Genomic DNA, 21,370 nt, shown 5'->3' with positions numbered 1-21,370 from the left:
CCGCCCCGGGGGCTCGTTAGGTAACTCGTTAGGCTCCGGTCCGTCCGGGCACGGGGGTCAGAGGTCACTGGGGGGGGCGCGAGGGCCGGGCACCAACGGCGCCCGCGGCCGCGCGCCGCCCCGTTCCCCCGCCGAGCCCCCCCCCTTCCCCCGCGGCGGCCCGTCCCGCGGCACGCGGCCCGTTGTTATGACGACACGGCCGTAAAGCCGCCATCTTGGCGGTGCGGCTCGTTGCGACATGGAGGCCGCGATGGCAACGAGCGCGGGGCCGGCGGGGCTTACGGCAGCCGCGGCCGAGGAGCGGGAGGGGGCGGCGGCCGCGGGCTCCGACCCCGCCGCGCCGTCCGCCGGCCCCGCCGCCTTCCTCCGCCTCCCGGCGCCCTTCAGCGAGGAAGGTAACCGGGCGCGGGACGGGCCATGCCGCCGCGACAGGGCCCCGGCCGGAGCCGAGGGGAAAGCGGGGCCCGGGGGGGGGGCGGCGGCGGCGGCGGGGCCCGGCCCGGTGGAAGCGGCGCCTGCGGTGAGGGGTGTGGGGGGGGTCCTGGCTCTGCCGGTTCCGTCAGCGGGGGCGGGGAGGCGGCTGGCGGCGGGGTCTCCGTGCCCCTCTGCGCCCCGTCCCTCCTCCGGGCTGCGAGAGCGGAGCCCCGGGGACCGGCCGGGGGTGGTGGGGATCGCTCCGCACCCCTCCAGAAACCGCCTGGTTGCGGGAGCGAAAACACCCTTTGGCAGCCCCCGCCGCCGGGCCCCTTCTCTCCTGGCGTCGGAGCTCACCGGGACAAGCAGAACCCAAAAGTTTTCGGTGTAAACGCTGCTCGTTAATAGGGGCCAGATTTTCCTAAACCGATAACTGCGTTTTAAATCGTAGATGAAGATGATGTGCATAAGTGCGGTCGCTGCCAGTCGGAGTTCACCTCCTTGGAAGAATTTGTGCAACACAAATTACAAAAGGTCTGCCAGCGAGCTCCAGAAGCTCTCGCTGCTGCATCAGCAGGTCTCCTCAACCAAGAAGTACAAAAGGTGACAGCAGGCTTCTCCTCAAGCCGTGGCTGAAAATAATTAGGATGCAACGGTCTGTTGGGTTGGAGGGGAGAGAACAGAATGCAATGTTTTTAAAGGTAATAAAACTTTTCTGCTAAAATGTTATCTGTTACAGCAGGTCGTTCCTTCTGTCGAGGAGTCGATAACTGTTGCTCATATAGTTGTTGAAGCATCTTCAATAGCAGAGGAAATCAGCAACGCATCTGCTATAGTAGGTGAGCTTCGAGACGCTTGCCTTTGTACCCCTGCTGGGTTAGGAACTTGACTCGTCCAGCGTCCTCTTCTGTTTGATTTGTGTTGTAGTTGGGTACATGACACCTCAGTGTTTCTGAGCACTGGGACCTGGGACTGAGCGTTACCTCAAAGGTGTGAGAGAGGCATCCCTAGGCCAGCTTTGCAATTCCCTCCGTGTTAATACAAATCAGATTTAAAATTCCATTCGAGAAGTGTCCATTTTAATATTTATGCTGCGATAATGAGAACTTTGCAAAGACCCATATTCCAGGTTTAGAGTAACCATTTCTCCTTCCTTTGGCATGAAATGCTGAAACAGTAAATTGCTCTAGTCGTGTAAAGCTCTCTTCTGTGAAGAACGTAACTGTCTTCGTATCCTTTTCCCAGGTAGTGGGCACATCAAAGAAGTCATTGTTGCAGGAGACCACGTTTTTGAAAACCCAAATGGTCATGTCGATGGGGAAGTCACTGAAGAGCAAGGCAACCCTGAAGATCAGGAGCAGGACATTGCCACAGAACTGATAAAGGTTAAGCTGCTGATTAACAAAGAAGGGCGATATGTATGTGAATTATGCCAGAAGACGTTTAAAACAGTAAGCGTCACTTCTACTGTGTTTGGGTTAGTGAGTTACTTAGGCTAGCCGTTAACCAAGACATCTCAAGACTCGATAACAGTGTGCTTCTCTACTGCGTGCTACACATTCAAAAGGGAAGTTCTGCTTTCAGAAGGAGTGTTGTTGTTCTTTACAGCTGAAATGTAAAATCTATAACCATGTGGAGCATCTTCTAAAATGAAATTCTTTCCCTAGGCAAGCATCCTCAAAGCTCACATGATCACGCACAGCAGCAGAAAGGACTATGAATGTAAACTCTGTGGAACTTCCTTCAGGACAAAAGGATCTCTGATTCGACACCATCGGCGTCACACTGGTAAGACAGTTCTCCAAAATAAGAGTTCCTTGTTGCTGGAGTGTGCTGTGTGTGGTTATCCAGCTTACCTTCCAGTGGAATTTATTGCTGCTTTCCACCTTCTGCTGAGCCAAGACCGTGGAGCTCCCCGATGTTTGGGGTGCTGGGAGGCGACGCAAGGTCCTGGGATAAGCACAATCTGCTCGCTGTAGAAAGCTGAAAGCATCGTTCTAGCAGTCTGTTGCATAGAGCAAATACTGGCTGTCGTTAGTTTAATACTGTTGTTTTGATTCTCGTTGTTTCCAGATGAAAGACCTTACAAATGCAAGAAATGTGGGAAAAGCTTCCGGGAATCAGGAGCTTTGACTCGGCACCTGAAATCTCTGACACCTTGCACTGAAAAAATCCGCTTCAACATGAACAAAGAAATAGTAGTCAATAAAGATGACTTGCCAACAGGTCAGTGATGCTGTCAATACCTGCCTTGCGTCTGATAAAACCAAGCATGCTCCTGGCACTTGAACTATAAATTCTTTCTCAGTTATGAAAAAAGTATTTCTGTTGTATTCAGTTTATATTTTTTATACAGGAAAAAGTAATTTACAGAGCTAAACTATTACCCTGAAGCGCATGTAGCCAGGTGTTGGCTGTGAAGAATGTTTGAGAATCTGGTTCAAAGGTGGCTTTAACAGGCACCTCATATTCTGAGACACATTTTGTGTAGGGCACAGCAAATTGGTGAGGTGTGGCAGTACGCCAAGTGATTCATTGTGCTGCTTTTCTTGAAGGATCCTGTAGTTCAAACACGGACACCGTTTCATCAATAGCGAGTGAATCCATCGAGACCTCGCCCGTCATTCATCTCGTGACAGATGCAAAAGGCAACGTTCTTCATGAAGTCCACGTCCAAATGCAGGAACTTCCTGTTGTAGATGCAAAATCCCTGGACCAAGATGTGAGTGTCATTTCTCTTAAATGCCCTTCATGTGTTTTATGCAAAGAAGTATTTTGAAGTATTTCACCTCATGAGCAAAATTTTCTTAGGTGCTCAGAATAACTCTGTGTGGTGGAAGTAGATGGTTAATTAGCTTCTCTTTCATCTGAGAACATAGACGGCAAACTCTGCCCTGACCTTGTCTGGCCATCTGCTGCTGAGGCTTAGCAGCATGTGTATAGCATACAGGAGGATGTGTAGGGTTCAACACCATGTACCGGATGATATAGAAGGTGAAAGGGTGTTTTTTGTTGACCATTCCCTGCTATGAGACTCTGTGGTAGGAGCAAAGGCTTATCATCCCTTGGACTATATGTTTTCAGAGTACAGATTCACCTCATCTTCCTCCGCAGTCCCCAGTTGATCTTTCAACCCTGCATCACAGCATTAGACACCCTAGGAAGACTGACTGTCATAGTAGCAATGTTGCTGTAAAAAAAAAAAAAAAAAAAAAAGGCTAACAGTGTTATTTGCTGTACCAGTTACTGGGCTGTTTATTCCTTCAGCAATCGCATCCTGAGGAGCTGCCGTGTGAGGGGGAAGTGAACAGTGAGAATCTGCTGAGGCAGGCCATGAGGAATTCGGGTATTGTGATAGAGAGAGTCGCTATGGAGGAAATGCAAAAGCTAGATGAGCCTGCTGTGGCTGCTACAGAAGAAATAGAAAATGAAGTGGTGGAAGCAGAAGAGGAGCTGTGTGAGGAACAGTGTGTTGAAGTAGAACAAGTGGAGTCGGTATGTTTGTATTCCATAAATAGATTTAATTTTTTAATCTTCCTTGCCTGCACTTGGTTGTGGACAGCACTGTCAGCCTCACCACCCCTCACGCTATCCTCAGCGCATCTCTCCCTGTGCCTGGGTCTTTGTGTCAATTTTTAGTTACGTTTTTCACGTATGCTTTAAGTGTAGTGTTAGTATGCTCACTGTCTCTTGTTAGCAATATAGATCTCTTTCTTGTCAAAGCTGGAGTATTTAATTGGGAATTTGGTTAGCGATACTTACTGTACACACTAGTACAAAAAATATTTATGTTGTACCATTTTCTTTCCAATAGACAGATGCAGAAGGAACAAATGGGTACAAAAGTTACGTTTGCCCTCACTGTAATGAAGCCTTCAGTGAAGTGACTTCCCTTGAAACACACATCAAAGGTCATTTAGGTAAAGTTCTACTGCTTATGCTGGTGTCTAAAATGTGCCGTGTCTTACTATGACCTTAAGCACAGTACAGCTTGCTTTGTTTCAAATTCCTCGCCTTTACATGGCCGTTAGCCGTGCAAAATCAACTGATGCTTAATACATTAATACGAAAAGGTTGACTTTGGTTGAGGTCTAGAAGAGAGGGTAAAAGAAATATTTTTTTAAAAAAAGAAGTTTCCATGTTTCAGGGCCTGCACTGCATCCTTGAAAGTAGAATTTTGTGAAGAGGCCAGTAAAAAGGTTAGCATGGCAGAACAGGTTGATGGGCTGGAACTGCTGCTTGAAAGGCACCAAAGGCTGTAAGAGCAACATTTGAGCAGAATTTGCTTATGAATGGGACAAAGCCCATACATGCAGTTGAAAATATAATTTCCCTCCTTCTCCGGGTTAATTTTTTTCCTAAGAATTTTATTACAGCATGAACTAGATACTTCCTGCTGCTGGTTGTCCTGTATCAACCTTGCGTTCTCCCTCTCTCTCTCTCTAGATTACAAGCCTTTTAAGTGTGAGGAGTGTGGTAAAGAGTTCACAAAGGGCTATCTGCTAAAAAAGCATCAAGAAGTGCACGTGAATGAACGGCGCTTCCGCTGTGGAGAGTGCGGCAAGCTCTACAAGACCATTGCACATGTGAAGGGGCATCGAAGAGTGCATTCTGATGAGCGGCCGTATTCCTGTCCAAAGTGTGGCAAGCGGTACAAGACAAAGGTGCGTCTCCCTGACAACAGGCTTGCCTTCAGATTTTCCCTTCCAGAGCCAGGGATTGGGAGAAGTTAGGAGGCTTTGCTCCTGAAAGAACAAATGCCAGCTCACCTGCCTCTGACATGATCTGAAGCTTCAGAAGGAGCTTTTGTTTTAGTGGGGAAAAGAGGGACAGTCTTAATAAAACCTTCACATTTGTGAAGAAACTGTTCCTTTGTGTGCGGAAAAAATTACGTAATAATAATAAAAACAAGTCAAAGATGTTGGCTTTTACCCTGGAAGCTAAAATACTGCTTGCTTGAGTTTGTCGTTCCCTTCAGCTGCCCTTCTCTTGCTTCTCTCTTTGTACAGAATGCCCAGCAAGTTCATTTCCGTACGCATTTAGAGGATAAGCCTTATGTCTGCCAGTACTGCAGTCGGGGCTTTCGGGAAAAGGGCTCGCTGGTCCGCCACATCCGCCATCACACGGGGGAAAAGCCTTTTAAGTGTTACAAGTGCGGGCGAGGGTTTGCAGAGCATGGCACTCTCAACAGGCACTTAAAAACCAAAGGTGAGGTGGCAAAGCTTGTCTGCGTGGGGGTGCGGGGCACGTGTGGTGTTCCAGGATTGGGTTTGGACAAGCTGCTTTTTGGCTGAATGGTAATGGTTTTTTAGAGTGGATCTAACAACCTGCGTCAAGGCCATTTGTTCATCTGCATCTCAGTTGCATCAGAAGGAGATGTGTTGTATTTTTTTCATCTACATTAATGAATATTTCTATTGTGATCTTTCTGACCAAAAATGATGCTGAACGAACAGCCATAAAACAGTTCTAATGTAAAATCTAGATCATCTAAATAAAAATAACCAAACCAGAATTTGCATTAAGAATCTAACTGCAGGAGTGCTGTGGGCTTTCTGCTCCAAACTCTGGCTTAAGTGGTCTCTGCAGTGTCGCCACTGCCCTAAGTGGGGAAGACAGACCCTATACCGTGCAAGAGTCTACCCCGAACTGTGAAGTGGTTCTGTTCCAAGGCTACACACAAAAAGGGAGAAAATTAAGGTTTTCGCAAAGTAATGACAGAGCGCACTTGATTTCTGTGTTGGGGAAGAGGTGAGGGGACTGTAAAACTTAGGATGTGGCACATACTGTTGTGGTTAAACTTGCCAATTCTTTTTTTTTTTTGCATTAAATTCATACTAATTTGGGGGTTTTATGAAATCCTGTAAAAACACAAAATGTGGATGTTCTGTGGGGAAAACGTCTTAAGTAGAGTTAAGTTCTCGCAGATAATCTTGTTTGATCGGATTAGTTGCACCGGAGCTGCTGCTCCTTTAGCTCCTAAGCACGGATTTTCAAACTTTTTCAGGTAGTGATGATGATGTATTTAGATTGTAAAGAACAATACAAGTTTACTGGAGGAGAAAAAAGTTTCCTAGGTAGATACTGAAATGCAGTGCATAAGCAGAAAAGATACATGACTTAAAATATACCAAAAATCTTACTGTATGTTCTTCACATATGGCTTTTGAAATCCTGTGTGGTTTTATGCATCTGAATTTAGTTGTGTATTTTTTTGAAATTGCACTGGACAGTTGCTCTGCTGGAGGCTCGGTTCTGTTGTCTGGTGTCACGCAGGCCTCTTCTAAGCCATTACTTGGCTGGTTGTGGTGGGATGACTGTTGTCTGACTGCTGGTCGCTTGTCAGCTGCATCCTGTTAAAGGGGTCTCGTTTGTGCTGCATAGTGTTTTCCAGGCACTCCTGTATTTGGGATGGTTATGAGAAATGTTTTTCTGGCATTTTTGGAATACCATTCAGGTGGCTGCCTCCTTGCTTTGAAAGAGGTGGAAGAAGTGATCATGTCTGAGGAAAGTCAGTCAGCTGACAATTTAGCTGCAACAGTCATTTCTGAAGATCCTCACACTGTTTTGGTAGAGTTTTCTTCAGTGGTGGCGGACACTCAGGAATACATCATTGAGGTAAGAAGTGGGGCAAACAGCCTTCTCATTCTGAACTTAGCACGGTATTTTGTCAGTAAAAACTGCAGTCGTGCATGTTCCTCATCTAGGCTTTTGGGAGAAGGTACAATAGGATCTAGCTAACGCTACCCCTGCCTGCATGACCCTAGGAATAAGTAGGATTAATCTTGTTCACAAGGAGAGCAGCTGGAGCCTATTTTACCACCCTTCTGAAGTCCTATGTGTAATGTAGGCAGGAAAATGAGAATGCAGGGAAGACTGACAGTAGTTCATCAGAAGGCTGAGACTGAGAACTTCTGACTATACGAGATTTTATGTCCTCACAAACTTGCTTCAGCTTTCCCTCAACTTTTACCTACTCTTTTCTCGCATTTCTATTTAGCTTATTTTGTCCAAAATAATCTCTGTTGTTTTTAACTGGCTGTGGCTGCCAAAAGCAATGAATTACACATTTTGCTTGCTTCCCCTTTGTGACAAAGAACCACTACTCAGCCGTGCAGAATAACACAGTTCATTTATTGAGTCCATTTAGTGCTGCCATAGTTTTTCTCCAATAGGAGAAAAATCTGCCAGTTGGCCGAGTCCTGCTGAGAGAGGATGTTCTCTTTCAGTTATTTGTGAGCACTTTGCATTACTTTTAAGTAGCTCTTGATAATGGGATTTGGAGGGAATTTCAGGGAGGAGTTGTCTTTAGAGTAGCTACTGCATCATGGGGGGAACAGAAAGATTTTTGTAAGTGATCTTAGTGCCTCGTATCTTGGTAATAAAAGATTTTTTTGTAATAATCTAAAAAGGGAATCATCATATTTTGTCTTTCAAGACTGCTACGGAAGACATCGAGACCAGCGAAGCTACTGAAATAATTGAGGGAACAAGACATGAGGTAAAGCAGATGCATAAACTATTATTTTGAGGACTTGCTGTAGATGAAATGAATCACTTTTAGTGTCTGAAAGTCATGCTAAATAAACTCAACTTCAAATAATTAATTTACCTACCTCTGTAGATCTGCAGACCTGTCTGTATAAGAACATAGTACTGGTCATACTGTGTTGACCGAGCTCTGTTAACCCCAGATCCTCTCAGTGATGGCGGCTAGTGACTTGGTGTGGCTTCATACATGAGAGCACAGTTGCCAGCTGAGTAGAATTGTACAGTTACACTTCAGCCTTGGGGAAATGATCCTCTTAAGGCATTCTTGAATGCCAGAAAAAACGGTTGCTGCGAAGTCAGAGGCTGGCTACGCTCCTGAATTGCATTCGGTCAGTTTAAATGTCTGGGCATGCATCGTTAAGATTTTTCTATAAAAAGTAGTTTGACTTTCTGTAGGAAGCACCCCGCTGGCGAAAATATCTTCAGCGACATGAGGTGTGACGTGTTCTAAGAGTCTGCTGTTCTCGGGGCGATGAGAACTTCAGTGAACAGCTGGAGGAAATTGGAATTAAATGCTGGTTGTTATACTGCCCTGCTGGTCATCGAGCACTGTTTATGGTGATGATAACTGTCTGTACTTCTAACAGAGTACAATACACCAAGAAATAACGTGGCCTCTGTTCTCTTCATGTAGGTTGACAGCCACATTATGAAGGTTGTGCAACAAATAGTAAATCAAGCAAACTCTGGTCACCAGATCATTGTACAGAACGTCACCGTGGCAGAAAACTCTGAAGTAACCACAGATGCTGCGGACACCATCACCATTGCGACCCCCGAAAGCCTCACGGAGCAGGTCGCTATGACGCTGGCTTCCGCCATCGGAGAAGGAGCAGTGCTGACTACGGAGGGTAGCATCGAGACCGAAGAAGCAACGGTGACGATGGTGGCATCTGAGGATATTGAAATAATGGAACATGCAGGAGAGTTTGTGATCGCCTCCGAGGAGGGGGAGGTGGAAGTCCAGACTGTGATTGTGTAATGAACAGCATGCAGCTAGTGACAGATGTTAAATGTAAAACTTACTATTTTTCTCCTATTTGGGGAATTTGATCAGTCCTAAGTTTGCCATTATAATTGTTCAGAGAGCAAGGGAGAGAATGCTTCTATAGGTAAGTGGCTTAACAGGATGGTACAGCCCCACGATGTTTTCTGTTTAAAATGGAAATAACAGTAGTTTAAAACCTCTGCATGGTTATACTGTGGAAGTGACTGATAGGCCGTATTTGACAGTCTTGGCGTTTTGTACAGCTGCCTCAAATAAAGGAAGATCCTTTGCAAAGCATTTACCTCTGACCACAGGACAGTAGTGTTCTGGTATTTAAAAGGATTCAGAAAGTGAAGCAAATACATAGGGTCTCTTTTAAGAGACTACTTAATAGTATGCATTTAAAACAAACCAAGAAAACCAAACCTAAGGAGTTCTGGTGTGCATTCACCACCGCTCAAAAACTTTCATGCCTTTAACCTCACTACTTTAGTCCTCCTAAGGCATGGTACTGCAGTATTTTTCTTTTATTTTATTTTATATCCTGGACAAATAGCCTTATATACTGGTCTATGAAAGAATGCATCATTGTACCCTTGCAATGCCAGACAGGCTTCTCTGAGAGCTAGTCTGTTGGTATGTAAAGCCATACTGTATATGATTTTTTTTTTTTTTTAAACCATATACGGATTTTTAATTGCATATTGTACAGATTCGGCATGTAAATAAATACATTTTTAAAAATAAAGTTATTTAAAGTTCTTACTATATTTTTCCAATTTCTGCTCTATTATCACTCAGAAGAATTTCTGAGAAGAGAACAGGGCCACTTAACATAGTGCTTAAAGAAACCCTCACCGCTGGGTGAGTCAAACATGCTGTTTTTCCCAAAGCGAGCACAAGCCTCTAAAAGCAGCCAGTACAGCTATGCTTTGGAGATCTTTCAAGTGATCCTAAGTTGGAAGGATTTCAGAAGGCCGCTTGCATAGCTGCAGGTCTACTTTTGTCCTCTGCTGTTAAGGCAGAGGGTTTTCTTGAGGGACACCGATGAATTGCCTTTCAGCGTTCACCTAGAGAATCTCTGTACAGAGGTGGAAGACCATGTCACTGCCGTGCTTTTGAAGTGGCCTGTTCAGTGATTGCGGGTGGGCAGCCCTAGAAACAGCTTCAGCAACTGTAACTTCCCCTGCTGCAAAATGCCCAAAATACTAAGAAACACCTAAGACGTGGTTGAACCTCTTGCTGTGAACAGGTATATCAAACAATGCAATAAAGATGAGAAACACCAGAAGGATTAAGTCTAATCTGCCAGGACCTGTATGTCCAAAGCTCAGTATCAAATTTCTGATACCCTTTTCAGGATGCTGAAATTCTGTCCAGACGTCCACCATTTTCATGACTCTAAGGCTGAAATGGCATCTTAATTTGAACAAGCTGAAAAGAGGTATCAAGAAAGAGACTTAGCAGGTAAGGAGAAGTAGCACTTGTAGTAGTTTCCTTTCTGAAATTAAGGTGCTCCATACTAGTATGAATTTGCAGTAGAACATGGTTTCTGCAGGTTAAGATTCTGCCAGTAATCATGGGGTTTTTCAGCTAAATACATGCAACCTATTGTACTTATTGTTAACGGTAATGGGTTAATAATTTGCCAAACAAAGATAAAAAAGATGATGCTTCCTCAAAGTTCATAGCAGCTCTTTGTTAGCTCTTACCTTGCAAGTGCACACACAGAGAAAAAGATTCACTTCAGTAAGATGGACCAAACTTCCCTCTCCATACCAGCAAATTCACTACTGGTCCCTCTAACTAGGAAACAGAAGACTGAGCTTAAACTCAGAGATCTCACCAAGTGAAGTCTCTTAAATAGTGCTCTGCTGAGGCATCGTTAATCAGAATACTGCAGTCAGCTCTGAGTTAGTATTTTCCTTGAGGGGAAAAAAAATGTGAATAATTGACAAATAACTGCCACTTCCACAAGTGTGACATTGCTAGATTCCTGTAAAGTCTCCTGCAGGAAGAGCTACGTAAGACATACCAAAGTAACTTAGGAACTCAGTTTGCCTAATATACAGTGGTATATATTATGCAGCATACAAAACAGTAACCATAAAAAAAGTTCCTTGTGTATGTGTTCCTTAAGTGAACCTAACTCTAGTCCAGCTTGCTTCTGTACTGTCATTGTGTCTGAAAAGACTAACAGGCCACTGTCACAACTGGTACGAGTAGCGTTACAGACAAACTTAGAAGAACTCTAGTTTTTTTGAAGGCTGGTCGGCTTTGTGAAAACAGTTTCCAATTACTTAATTGACATACAGTAATCTGTGCACAGAAGTTGTCTGGGGCTTCAAAGCACACTGCTGAAATAAAGTCTTACAAAAAGTTTAAAAATGGACATAGAATAGTATCTTCACGTTTTCTTCTTTCTTTCCAACACTGTAGGAGGCTTAAAGATTTCCTTTAAATTCGTCCAGACTCCTTTAGAATAAATGTTTTTGTAGACAACTCGTCTGTCATGAGGCTGCAATGCTAGATGGTGGGAACACCCATGTCTTCTGGATTTATACCATTCATTGGAAGTTTGGTTGGTTAAGGCCAAATATAGATTGAAACAGCAGTATGCACCCAGTACAAGTGTGAGAAGAATGACAAAACCAAGCATGAAGACAATCCTAGGAAAAGTCAAGAAAAGGTGCTGCAAAGAAAGAAAATAATAACGTAGTTAAGAAGTTGGGAGCATCAAATCACATGGAGGCATGTGACCATGGCAACACACCAGCTGAAATGCACATCCATACGTGCACATAACTGTGCAGCCCCAGAAACAAGGTCACAGCCCTATCCTCCATCCATCCAGCTCAGTGACGGTCCATCCCTGTGACTGAATCTTTGAGTAGAGCATAGAGATTTCCAGAAATGTATTTCCTCACAAGCCTTGCTAATACGCGAGAGATTTTCTACACCCATCTCTCTCTGAATGTTTGTATTTCATATTGGGGTTTTGCTGGGGTTTTTTTGTTTGTTTTTTTTTTTAATTAAAATCATTAATACAGATCATCTGAAAACAAACTGCCAAATGAAGAGGCTACAATCTGGTACAACTTCAGGTTTTGCTGACATGATACAGTTGAAGCAGCTCTTTTCTGAGTTAAATTCCAATACTGGGGAGTGGTAATGGTACTGCTCAAACATGAGGAAACATTCCCTGACCAAGATCCCTTTGTAAGAGTCCAAGGCTGAAACATTTGTTGTCTAGGATGAGGAAAGGATAAAGCATTTTCTACTTATCACCTCATTGCCATACTAGAGAAAGGGATGAGGGGATTGAAATGCAAATGGCTCAAGTGCTAGAGAGACTCAAAGTCACCCTTTGCTTGTATGTGAGAGAAAATATTCAAGTATCTAAATTCCAGGGTAGTAAGGTCCTGCTTTAACATCTCCGTGAAGGTATCTCAAGGATTGTCAACTGTTTCCTAAACGTTACTACAGTAGATGGTCATTGGAATGTAAAGTCATTCTTTATGAACCAGATCTGCTGAGTGAAAGCAGCCTGGAGACAGAAATCCGAAGAACGGGAGAGTGGAATGAAGTGCTGTGAGAAAAATCCCTTATTTTTGAAGTATCCTGCAACAGCAGTTTTCTAAACTTAATTAGCTGTGTAAAGTTGGTAAAAAAAATGCAGTCTGTCCACATCCTGCCTGTGAGAACAGATGGACTTACAAGATTCCTGAAAGCAAAGACTGACATAAGCCTTTTTATAAGCTAATAACCCAGACAGCATAAACTTACCTGAATGAGGAAGAGAATCTCAACAGCACGCTCTTGTCCTTGGTCATCAATGTAACTCCCATGCATCATATTTGACAGCAGCACCACTTGGATGAGAAATGCTGCGGTGATGATTGCAACGGTTGCAGCCATGGCAGTCAGTGTGAAGAGGTAAAGGAAGAAATACTTTGCATTGAAGGCACCAATGCAGTTGTTGACCCACACACAGTGGTGATCAAAACGATGTACACATATACTGCAGAAACCTGATGAGGAGTGAATGACAAAAGACAGTTCAGTTATTTGTTTTTTTAAATAATCAATTTTATTTTTGCACAGATCAGGATAGTTTTTCATCTGAAAAAATCTTGAGAATTATGGTCATGATTTAGCTGATAGCTTTTTAAGCAAATACATTCATTTCAATTGCCTATCATAAAAAAAACCCCAATACTAAAACCAAAAACATGTATCTCATTTCCTCTTTTATTCACCAAAACTGCAGCTCAAAGACTTTGGTTTCTCTGACAGTACTCCCTAGCAAAGCCTATGAAAGCTAGAAATTGCAGCTCCCAGCTTTGTTTTAGATGATAACAGCAAATTCTGCAAGAGAAACATAATATCCTAAACTCGGGTCTTGACAGGAGATAATTTTTCATTTAACTTCTAGATGCTCAAAAGCTTGCCTGTACCTGACCCCAAATGATACCCTCAGAACTGGTAATTTCTGTGAGATGAAAGAGCAGCAAAACAGTTCCATGGATGGGTAAAGGGCAGCTGTAATCTGGGACCCCAGTAAAACAAACCAGTCCTGGGTGCATCGAGCTGGGTAACAGAACGGATGTAGTCTGAACTGCAGTTATTGATGGAGAATTAATTTAGGAAAGTATTACTGTTATGCTTATCAAGGAAGTTAAGATTCTTACTGCAATGTTTTGATCTGGCTGGCTTCTCCATGTTGCACGTAGGACACACAATGCCTTTCTGAAATAATACACCATCATATGCATAAATCTTAACCAATGATGCATGATTTGATTTTGTTATTATACCTGCAAAAGAAACAAGAAAAACAGTAAAAGTAATGGTGTTTGTACCATCTTTTCAAACGGCTACAGCTCACAATCAGCATGAGCTTACCCGGATTGGCCTGGGAGCAGAGAATGAAACAGCCCATGTTCCCAGCCAGCAGCACGTAGGGCAGCAGCAGGAGGAGGAGGTGGAACTGCAGCTCCCAGCAGTAAACAAACACTTCCCATGTGTATTCCCCATACACTGCAGCTTGCAAGGCTATGTGCAGGACAACAAACAAACAGCTTCTGTAACAGAAAGGGGACAGTCTATTTAATACTCAGCATCCTGATTAACAGGTCAAGTACACTCAGAGGTGATCAGCAAAGACTTCCCAAATGCAAGGAGACACCTCTTTTAGGTTTTCAGGCCAGCATGGATTGCATATTAATAGTGTTTTCTCCATCCAGTGGCTTCTCCTTCTCTTCTTCCCACATACACTCCTTTAAATATGCCAGCTAAATTCACTTCCATTTTGTCATGTCCTTTGCATTTTTTTTTCCAACAGTAGTCAAGTACAAAGCACCCTTAGTGCTGACAAAATATGCCACAGCAATAGGCCACAAAACATTCTGCCAGAAGACATTTGCTGTGTGCTGCTCTGAAAGCAAAGAAAACCCCAGTTAAAGGTAATCTTAAAAAAACTGTAGTAATATAAGCAGCTGTTATGAAATTAGCGCGGCAGGAGGTTAGCAATGGCGAACACTAGTTCCAACCTGTTGGGAGACTACAGCTTCTGCAAGGCAAGCTGCACAACTGTTTGGCAAGCAGGTTTGTTTGGGATGCATCATACTGAGCAACAACTTTCAGCAGCCTGGCAAACAGATGCTCACATAAGCCACGCATTAGGAGAGCAATGTTCACTTACTGCAGTTCTCTGCATTATACATCAGTTTGCTGGACTTTTGTTACGAGTTTTAAGTAACTAGTGATGTTTATTTTACTACAGCGGGAAGTCCGTTGCAGACAAGCTCTCCTCTACTGCTCTCTCCTACACCATTTCTGTGTGTAATCCAGCAGGATCCTGTGGAGTGTCCTCTCAACTGCAGGGCTACAAGAAGATACCCTCAAGTGCTGTGCCACACTGGACTTCTGCATGAACTGAAAAATCTCTTGCTTGAATGAGGTGACGTAGTTGAAGGGTGTGCGTGGAGGATCAAGTGCCTCCAGCGCACAGCACAGTCTAGCAATGATAACTACACTAGGCTCATCAGATAATTACTCTGCTGCTGACTGCACGTTTGACAGTGTAACCACTCTCTCTTGGGCTGTGTTAACAGCAGAGAATCCGCCCAGCAGGCAACAAAACAACTGCAGCACACATTCAACAGCTGTATACACCACTTGAAGTGTCTGTCATACTGGAGTTGCTGTCCCCAGAGGAAAAGTATTTAAATTGTTCCCAAAGCAGATCCTAAAGCACCAAAGTTTACGGGACACTACAAAATTCACCTTAATACAGCAGACTGCACACTGGCAGCTGTGCGGCTTCCCCTTGAGCCACCTGGACATCCAAGCTGCTGGACTAAGACTAATGGGATTTGAGGGAGAGGACGGGGATCGCTAGCTCTGTCTAAACTCATTCTGCAGCTGCCAGAGAGTCTGTTGTAATTCTCACGTGGATGCAGTCTCCCACCAGCGTGACCAACATCTGTTAGTCACACTGGAAGCTACTGAGCCACATAATCTTTATTTGTCAGTATGTTCAAATATTTCAGGGTACCATCTTCCCAGCAATAAGCAAGGAACAGAAAGACAACAGTGTGGCAAACCTTAAAGGCAATCTGTAATCCCTGACAAGCACCCCTAATGAAGAGAGAATATCTAAGGATAATACTGAAAGCTCTGATGGTGGCAGGAGGTCACCTATAGTAACCAGAAATACTAGTAAAAAATAATGTCAAAAGCATAAAAAAAAAGTGCAATACCTTGTGTGGAAGAGCCTGTGAAGTGCCTTCTGTGTCACTCTCTGGAACTGTGTGGGGATTACAAATGACAATACCTGAAGCAAATGAAAATACTGTTATCTGAATTGCACATTGCTTCTGCCTTGTAGAAAATTCAAATAAAAATACAAGTCACCTAATCCCTCAGTGATATATCTGCAGCCATGTCATTGGGGAGGAAGCTCATTTTCAGGGGTATCTGAGCTCCTAAGAATATAGGCAGGCATGCTGCTGGGGTTTTCAAAACGGGAGTGAGGTTCTATATTCTCAAGAGCCCCATAGGCACAAACAAATGTATTTGGGTTAATGTGTGAAAGTTATAAGCAGCTTATATTGGGTTGTAGACTGGGTAACTGGTTAAGCAAGGGATAGAACTGAGCAATTTCCGAACTACAATATGCTTCATCAGGACATCTGACAGATGCAAGCGGAGATAAGCAAAGGGATAAAGCCTGCTATCCTCCAGAAAAAGGAAGAAACCCCACAACCTAACCAAAAACCAAACCCCACCAAAACCAAAACATCCAGTTTCTTCAGCTACAGCTATGATCCAGTCTGATAACTCCACATCTACCTAACTACTGTTTCAAAAATGGGTAGACACAATGAAGAAGAAAACTGCCTCTCTTCATTCAGTGAAATCCTCAGCAATAGTCTGTGACTGCGGAATTGTTTGACTCTGCTGTTGAGAAGATGACAGATCTCTATAGCAACATGCTGCTCCATCAGTGGTGGAGGAATTAGAGCAGCTGAGCCTATTTCTAGCTGACAGGGAAAGAAAATATGCAGTGAGAGCTTCTTGTCTCAGGTGTGAAAGACCAGAAGGCAAAAAGCATATGTAGAGATGAGATGTTAAATATTTTTCTTTTAACTGGTATGCCTCTTATCAGCGGTTCAAGTGACAAGTCTTTTTAAAAAGAGGCTGTGTACTGCAATAAGAAACATAGCTAGACAGAAAAGCAACCTGCATGCAATTGCAAAGTTCAAATTTAAATTACCTGTACGTGTGTTAGTACAGTCTAACATTACATTCAGTATCCATTGTTCCCCCACATACAGTACAGCAATCCCCTGTATTTCAGCCATTCCTTACACCAAAGCAAAAGGCTTTTACAAATATGGTTTCTGCTTGTAGTGATGACGAAAGTAGGAGGGAATGAGAAGACTTGTACAATGCATATAACCATCCCGCACAACTGAACGGCTGGCAGCAAGGAAAACAAGCTGGGGGGTGGAAGCTGACTTGCCACAGAGCTAGAAACAGCTGTGCTCTGTGCAAGTTAATTACTTCATATTGCTCACAATGAATACTTTAAAGGCTCTTACAGGAGTGCAGTCAAACAATTTCAACAAACTTCCAGGCTTACAGGCTTTATTAATTACAGTCGGAAATGAATTTAAAATACAGTGTCTAGAGAAACTATTTAGGATTACCTATATTTATTTTGCATATACAAGTATCTATTACATTTCTCCAGACAGGGACTTTCTATCACAGCAGTATTTTAACTGCTGATCGTTAACATATGTTTCATAGAAGCAGCTGTTAAGAAATGTGGGAAAACAATAAATTTTGCTGCAGTGATGTGCGTGTCTATAAAGCAAAATAAAGTATACTACTAGTAATAAAAATTAAAGTCTAAACAGACTCATGTAAATAGCATTAAATACTATTTACAATTTAAATGATAATTCTCTTATCCTTTCCTTTCCAAGAATGCTACACCTTTTTTTTCCTTCTTCATTCAGACACAGCCCAACAGACAGAAAAATAAGCTAGTGCCTTTTCAGTTCATTCCCTGTTTTTACAATAAAATGCCAATTCTTAATCCTCTTCTAAAGCTCTTCATTCCTCCCTCTTTCTTAGGAAACAACACCCTGCAGCATTATTACAGACTCACATTAAAGAAATTCCCCTAAAATACTTGCCACCAGTTACAATTCTCTCCCTGTTTTATACCTCAAACCTCCCCCCACCTTCTTCCTCTTAATGACAGCAGCAAATACCATAAAATTGCAAATACTGGGGGCCTCATTATTATTTAATTTCTCAAAGCTGACGTGTTACGGTGTCACTGAACAATGTACTTGTAGCATCGCGAGAAGCTCCGTCCTTACTACTACCCTGCGGTGACTGCAGCTGGCCAGACCAGCAGACGCAGGAACAGGAGCTGTAAGACGTAAATGTTTTTTTACTACCTGCTTGGGCGGGATTTCATCAGCCGAAAGGAAGCGTATTTCTATTTCCAACCCCAATGAGAGCTTGCCTGAAAGCAGTTGTCAAAATAGGATGAAATACGGAATACGCCGTATCATCACTCTAACCGCATATACGAGCATTTTTTATGGAGGAGAAATACGCTAATTTTAGCATGACAAACTAGAGCAGGCCACCAGAACGGGAGATGATCATCACTCTGAAAGCTCGGTTCTTTACCTGGCTTGCACCATTGACGCTTCTTGCGAGGCAACTCTCCTTCCTTCCCGCGCAGATGCAGAGTAGAGCAATAGCAGTGAGAACAAAACACAAGTAAATCAAGAAGAGTGTCAGAAAGTCCATCCCGAGCCCTGCAACGTAACAGAAGCCGCTTTTTAGTGCCCCTCGGCGCCAGCTCAGCCCTGCAGCAGCGCCCGGGCCTCGCCACGCTTCACACCCTTCACCACATCCCTCAAACGGAGGAGTGAAGCGGCCCCGAGTCCAGCCAGCCCACCCCGACCCCTCCAGGAGAGCACAGGGCTGGTGTCCATGGTGTCTGTCTGTCTGTCTGTCTGTCGGGCCCGGCGCCCTCAGACTCACTGACAGGGGACGGAGAGGCTGGGCCTCTGCCAGGCCTCGGGGCTCCGCGCCGCAGCGGCTGCCTGTGCGCTGCCTGCTGCCTGCCTGCAACGGGGGACGACCCCGGTCCCGACGCCCTGCCCGACCCCGGGAACCGACGGCGGGACCGAGGACCGGCCCGGGGAGCCCGGTGAAGGCGCCGAGCCAGGGGCCTACGGCCTCCGAACCCCCCGGGCAGGCAGGAACCCGAGGGGACACAGTCGGGGCGTCGAGGGCGACGGTCCCCAGCCCCGAGGGAACAGCGGGCTGGGCGGGAAGGCGCTGGCCCCGGCGGGGGGGACAACGGGGACCCCGCTCCCCTCAGACACCGGCGACAGCGGCGGCTTCCCCCGCCCCGCTCCGCTCCCGCCCCTCCCGCGAGGCCGGCTAATCGATCGCCGAGCCCCCGCCCCGGGCCGCTCGGGGATCGGCGGCGGCAGGGCCCGGTGCCACCCGGAAGCGGGGGTTGTCCCCGGGCCGGCCCCATCCTAATCCCGGGAGGGATCCCAATCCACAGCGGCCGGCCCCGGGGACCGGGTAGAGCAGGCCGGCTGATTCGCCCTGCCCCGAGCCCTTCGGAAGGTCCGTTTCCGAGGACCGCGCCTCTCCGGCCGGCTACCGGCAGCCGCCCGGGCCCAGCGGCTCCGGGGACGGGGTGGGCCTTCCCCAGGCTGAGGGGAGCTGGTTGTCGGTGTCGGGACGGGGCTGCCGCTGGGTAACGCACCGGGAAGCGGCTCCAAATCGAGCGAGGAATCAGCCGTCGCCTCTTGAAGGAGCTGGGGAGAGCTGTTCGCTCCGGCCTTCTTCCTTCCTCCGCCGCAGAGAATGGAGGTTAAAGCAGTAGAAATAAAAGCGAAATAATTTTTATAAATCCCAGAGCTGGGTGTAGAGTTGTTATGGTCCTGGGCAGCTCGTTACCGTACGGGTTGAGCGGAGTTGATGTGCTGTTTTCTTCTGTTTCCAGAGGGTCTGTGTAACTGGCATGTCGCATCTCGTGTCATTTCTGAGGAACCCACAAAAACTTCTTCAGATTTGTTGCCTTCGGTGAAATCTCTAAAGCAAAACTATTTTGTTTTCTGCAGGAGCTCTGAGCTTTATGTTCCCTTTTAATAAGGAGCCTCCTCTCACACCATCACGTCCCATGTGCTGTAAGAAGTAGGGCTGAGTTTGCCTCAGTACCTGCAGGGATCTCGTCTAGAACTGGGCTGAGGTGGGCTAAAGCCACAGGAGATAAAAGTCCTGTGCCGGTTCCTTACACGCTGGCTGTCAACTGAAACCGTCCCCGCAGCCGGCATGGTCCGTGCTCTCCAGAGCGCCGCTAATGAGCAGCTGATTGGGTTACGGTGCCTGGGTAGAATTTGCCATAGAAACTCAGCCGGTTGCTGCCACCAGGTAACTGATCCAAAAGCTTCGAAGCTGCTGTGATGATTTTGCCAGCTCTGGGTCCCAGTCTGCTGCTGGCTGGATCTTGGGCACGACAGGTAAGCCCTCCGAGGGGTGCTCGGGCTGCTTTGGCACCGAGAGGAAATTAATTGGCTTGGTCGAGACGCAGCGGCAGGAGATGAGGTTGAGTTTCAGAAAGGGGACCTTTTTTTCACTGGTAAGTTCTTGGCCCCCAACGCACCAAACCAGAACCTGAGAGAGAGAAATGCGGCCAAAATATTGCTGGGACACAGCTATCCTAGAGTGCAGACCGAGGCACTGTGCTCCTGATGGAGGACATGGTGAAAAAGCCATTTTTTTTTCCCTTCCTGCTAATACAGCAAAATTTCTGTACTGCTCCAGGTACAGCTGTAGGTTTGTTTGGGACGTTGGATGTAACCTGGCAAGTTTGGCAGCACAGAAGGGGCCTGGGGACGGGGCCTGGCAGCAGTGTGGGCACGAGACGGTTTATTTGTCTGCAGGCAGAGAGGCAGGGTTTGTGCGCCGTGGTCCCTGCGCACAGTGCGGAGCTGCCTGCGGTACCGGCAGGAGCTGCACCAGCACCGGCACGTCTGAGAAGCTCCATCCACTCTTAGTGGCCTTATAGGCTGTGCTCAAGGACAAAACAGCCAGCAAATACTTTTAACAGCAGGTTGAGACTGAAAGAGCTGAAGCTCATTCAACCCAAGTGCTGTGAAAATCAGTTAAAACATCTTGTCTGATCAAAGTCTAGCAGAAGGTCTTCAAGCAATCTTTTCATTAGCTTGGAATCCCATAACTAATTTATTGCAAGGATTAAAATTTACTGTCAGTGTTTTAAAGTGCTCAAGACACTTAAAAATGCAGGGAAAAGAAGCAATTACTTCACTTGTTGGGGGCAAAAAAAAAAAAAAAATAGAATATCTATTGCAGTTTTGCCTGCCTGTTTGGGCAGTGAATAGCGAAGAAGATGCCCTGACAGTTTGTAGGAAGGTGTGCGCGTTTCTGTCTCAACACGGGAGGGCAGTGCACGCTCCCCCCAGTGCGCGGCCATGGATCTCAGCTGCTGAGGAGGAGATTTGTGTTTGTGCAGAACCTGCGAGAAAGGAGCCATGTCCCGTCTCACCGAGAGGTGAAGAGCTGGAGAGGACAGGAGGAGGAGGAGGGGGTCTCCAAGTCCCCTGCAGCAGTGGTGTGTATGAACACGAAGGGCACGAGCGAGAGGAAGACCCTCCGCCGCATCGTGCTCACCTTCGGGTTGGGCAGAGCAGGTCCCTGCAGCTCTCCTTCATAAGGATTTACCCGATCCCGTCTCAAGTCTCCCAGGTTTCCTGGGGAGGTTGTTTCCCATCCAGCCCAACGCTGCCGACAGCTCAGCCCGCGCTGGTGCCAAGGGAAGACCGTCTTGCTGTGCGGTCC

The 21,370-nt window shown here is 45.7% G+C and overlaps 2 protein-coding genes across 6 annotated transcripts; one reads left to right on the top strand and one right to left on the bottom strand.

Moving 5' to 3' along the window:
- The first annotated feature begins 146 nt into the window (after window positions 1-146).
- Window positions 147-9,721, top strand: E4F1 (E4F transcription factor 1). 3 transcript variants are annotated; one of them, XM_052772331.1, is made up of 14 exons: window positions 153-395; window positions 866-1,017; window positions 1,157-1,253; window positions 1,660-1,865; window positions 2,082-2,202; window positions 2,488-2,640; window positions 2,970-3,136; window positions 3,682-3,909; window positions 4,229-4,334; window positions 4,861-5,078; window positions 5,424-5,622; window positions 6,872-7,032; window positions 7,853-7,915; window positions 8,600-9,721. In XM_052772331.1, the coding sequence occupies exons 1-14, from the start codon at window positions 239-241 to the stop codon at window positions 8,945-8,947; spliced, it is 2,376 nt and encodes a 791-aa protein (XP_052628291.1). In that variant the 5' UTR covers window positions 153-238; the 3' UTR covers window positions 8,948-9,721. The 3 variants fall into 3 exon arrangements, with proteins under 3 accessions (XP_052628292.1, XP_052628291.1, XP_052628290.1); XM_052772330.1 differs by having other exon boundaries at window positions 154-395; window positions 1,154-1,253; XM_052772332.1 differs by lacking the exon at window positions 8,600-9,721 and having other exon boundaries at window positions 147-395; window positions 1,154-1,253; window positions 7,827-7,915.
- Window positions 3,913-19,457, bottom strand: ZDHHC4 (zinc finger DHHC-type palmitoyltransferase 4). Of its 3 annotated transcripts, none has more exons than XM_052772345.1 (7): window positions 19,275-19,457; window positions 18,173-18,303; window positions 15,718-15,791; window positions 13,859-14,037; window positions 13,645-13,770; window positions 12,740-12,984; window positions 7,528-11,645 (listed from the first exon to the last, which is right to left on the bottom strand). In XM_052772345.1, exons 2-7 carry the CDS (start codon window positions 18,293-18,295, stop codon window positions 11,361-11,363), a joined length of 1,032 nt encoding a protein of 343 aa, XP_052628305.1. In that variant the 5' UTR covers window positions 18,296-18,303; window positions 19,275-19,457; the 3' UTR covers window positions 7,528-11,360. The 3 variants fall into 3 exon arrangements, with proteins under 3 accessions (XP_052628306.1, XP_052628305.1, XP_052628304.1); XM_052772344.1 differs by lacking the exon at window positions 19,275-19,457 and adding an exon at window positions 18,533-18,915; XM_052772346.1 differs by lacking the exons at window positions 7,528-11,645; window positions 19,275-19,457 and adding an exon at window positions 3,913-4,670 and having other exon boundaries at window positions 18,173-18,918.
- Between the last annotated feature and the right edge of the window lie 1,913 nt (window positions 19,458-21,370).

The sequence above is a fragment of the Harpia harpyja genome, chromosome 21, assembly GCF_026419915.1.
Source record: "Harpia harpyja isolate bHarHar1 chromosome 21, bHarHar1 primary haplotype, whole genome shotgun sequence".
Taxonomy (NCBI): Eukaryota; Metazoa; Chordata; class Aves; order Accipitriformes; family Accipitridae; genus Harpia; species Harpia harpyja.
The sequence above is the reverse complement of the archived record's forward strand: the minus strand, read 5'-3'. Positions and strand labels throughout refer to the sequence as shown.

Coding starts and splice junctions, on each gene's coding strand:
- E4F1 (XM_052772330.1), top strand. CDS start 239: ATGGAGGCCGCGATGGCAACGAGCGCGGGGCCGGCGGGGCTTACGGCA. Junction 2,203..2,487: donor ACACCATCGGCGTCACACTG/GTAAGACAGTTC, acceptor CGTTGTTTCCAG/ATGAAAGACCTTACAAATGC. Junction 5,079..5,423: donor GCAAGCGGTACAAGACAAAG/GTGCGTCTCCCT, acceptor CTCTTTGTACAG/AATGCCCAGCAAGTTCATTT.
- ZDHHC4 (XM_052772345.1), bottom strand. CDS start 18,295: ATGGACTTTCTGACACTCTTCTTGATTTACTTGTGTTTTGTTCTCACT. Junction 14,038..15,717: donor CACAGGCTCTTCCACACAAG/GTATTGCACTTT, acceptor TTTCTGTTACAG/AAGCTGTTTGTTTGTTGTCC. Junction 13,771..13,858: donor CTGCTCCCAGGCCAATCCGG/GTAAGCTCATGC, acceptor TTTCTTTTGCAG/GTATAATAACAAAATCAAAT.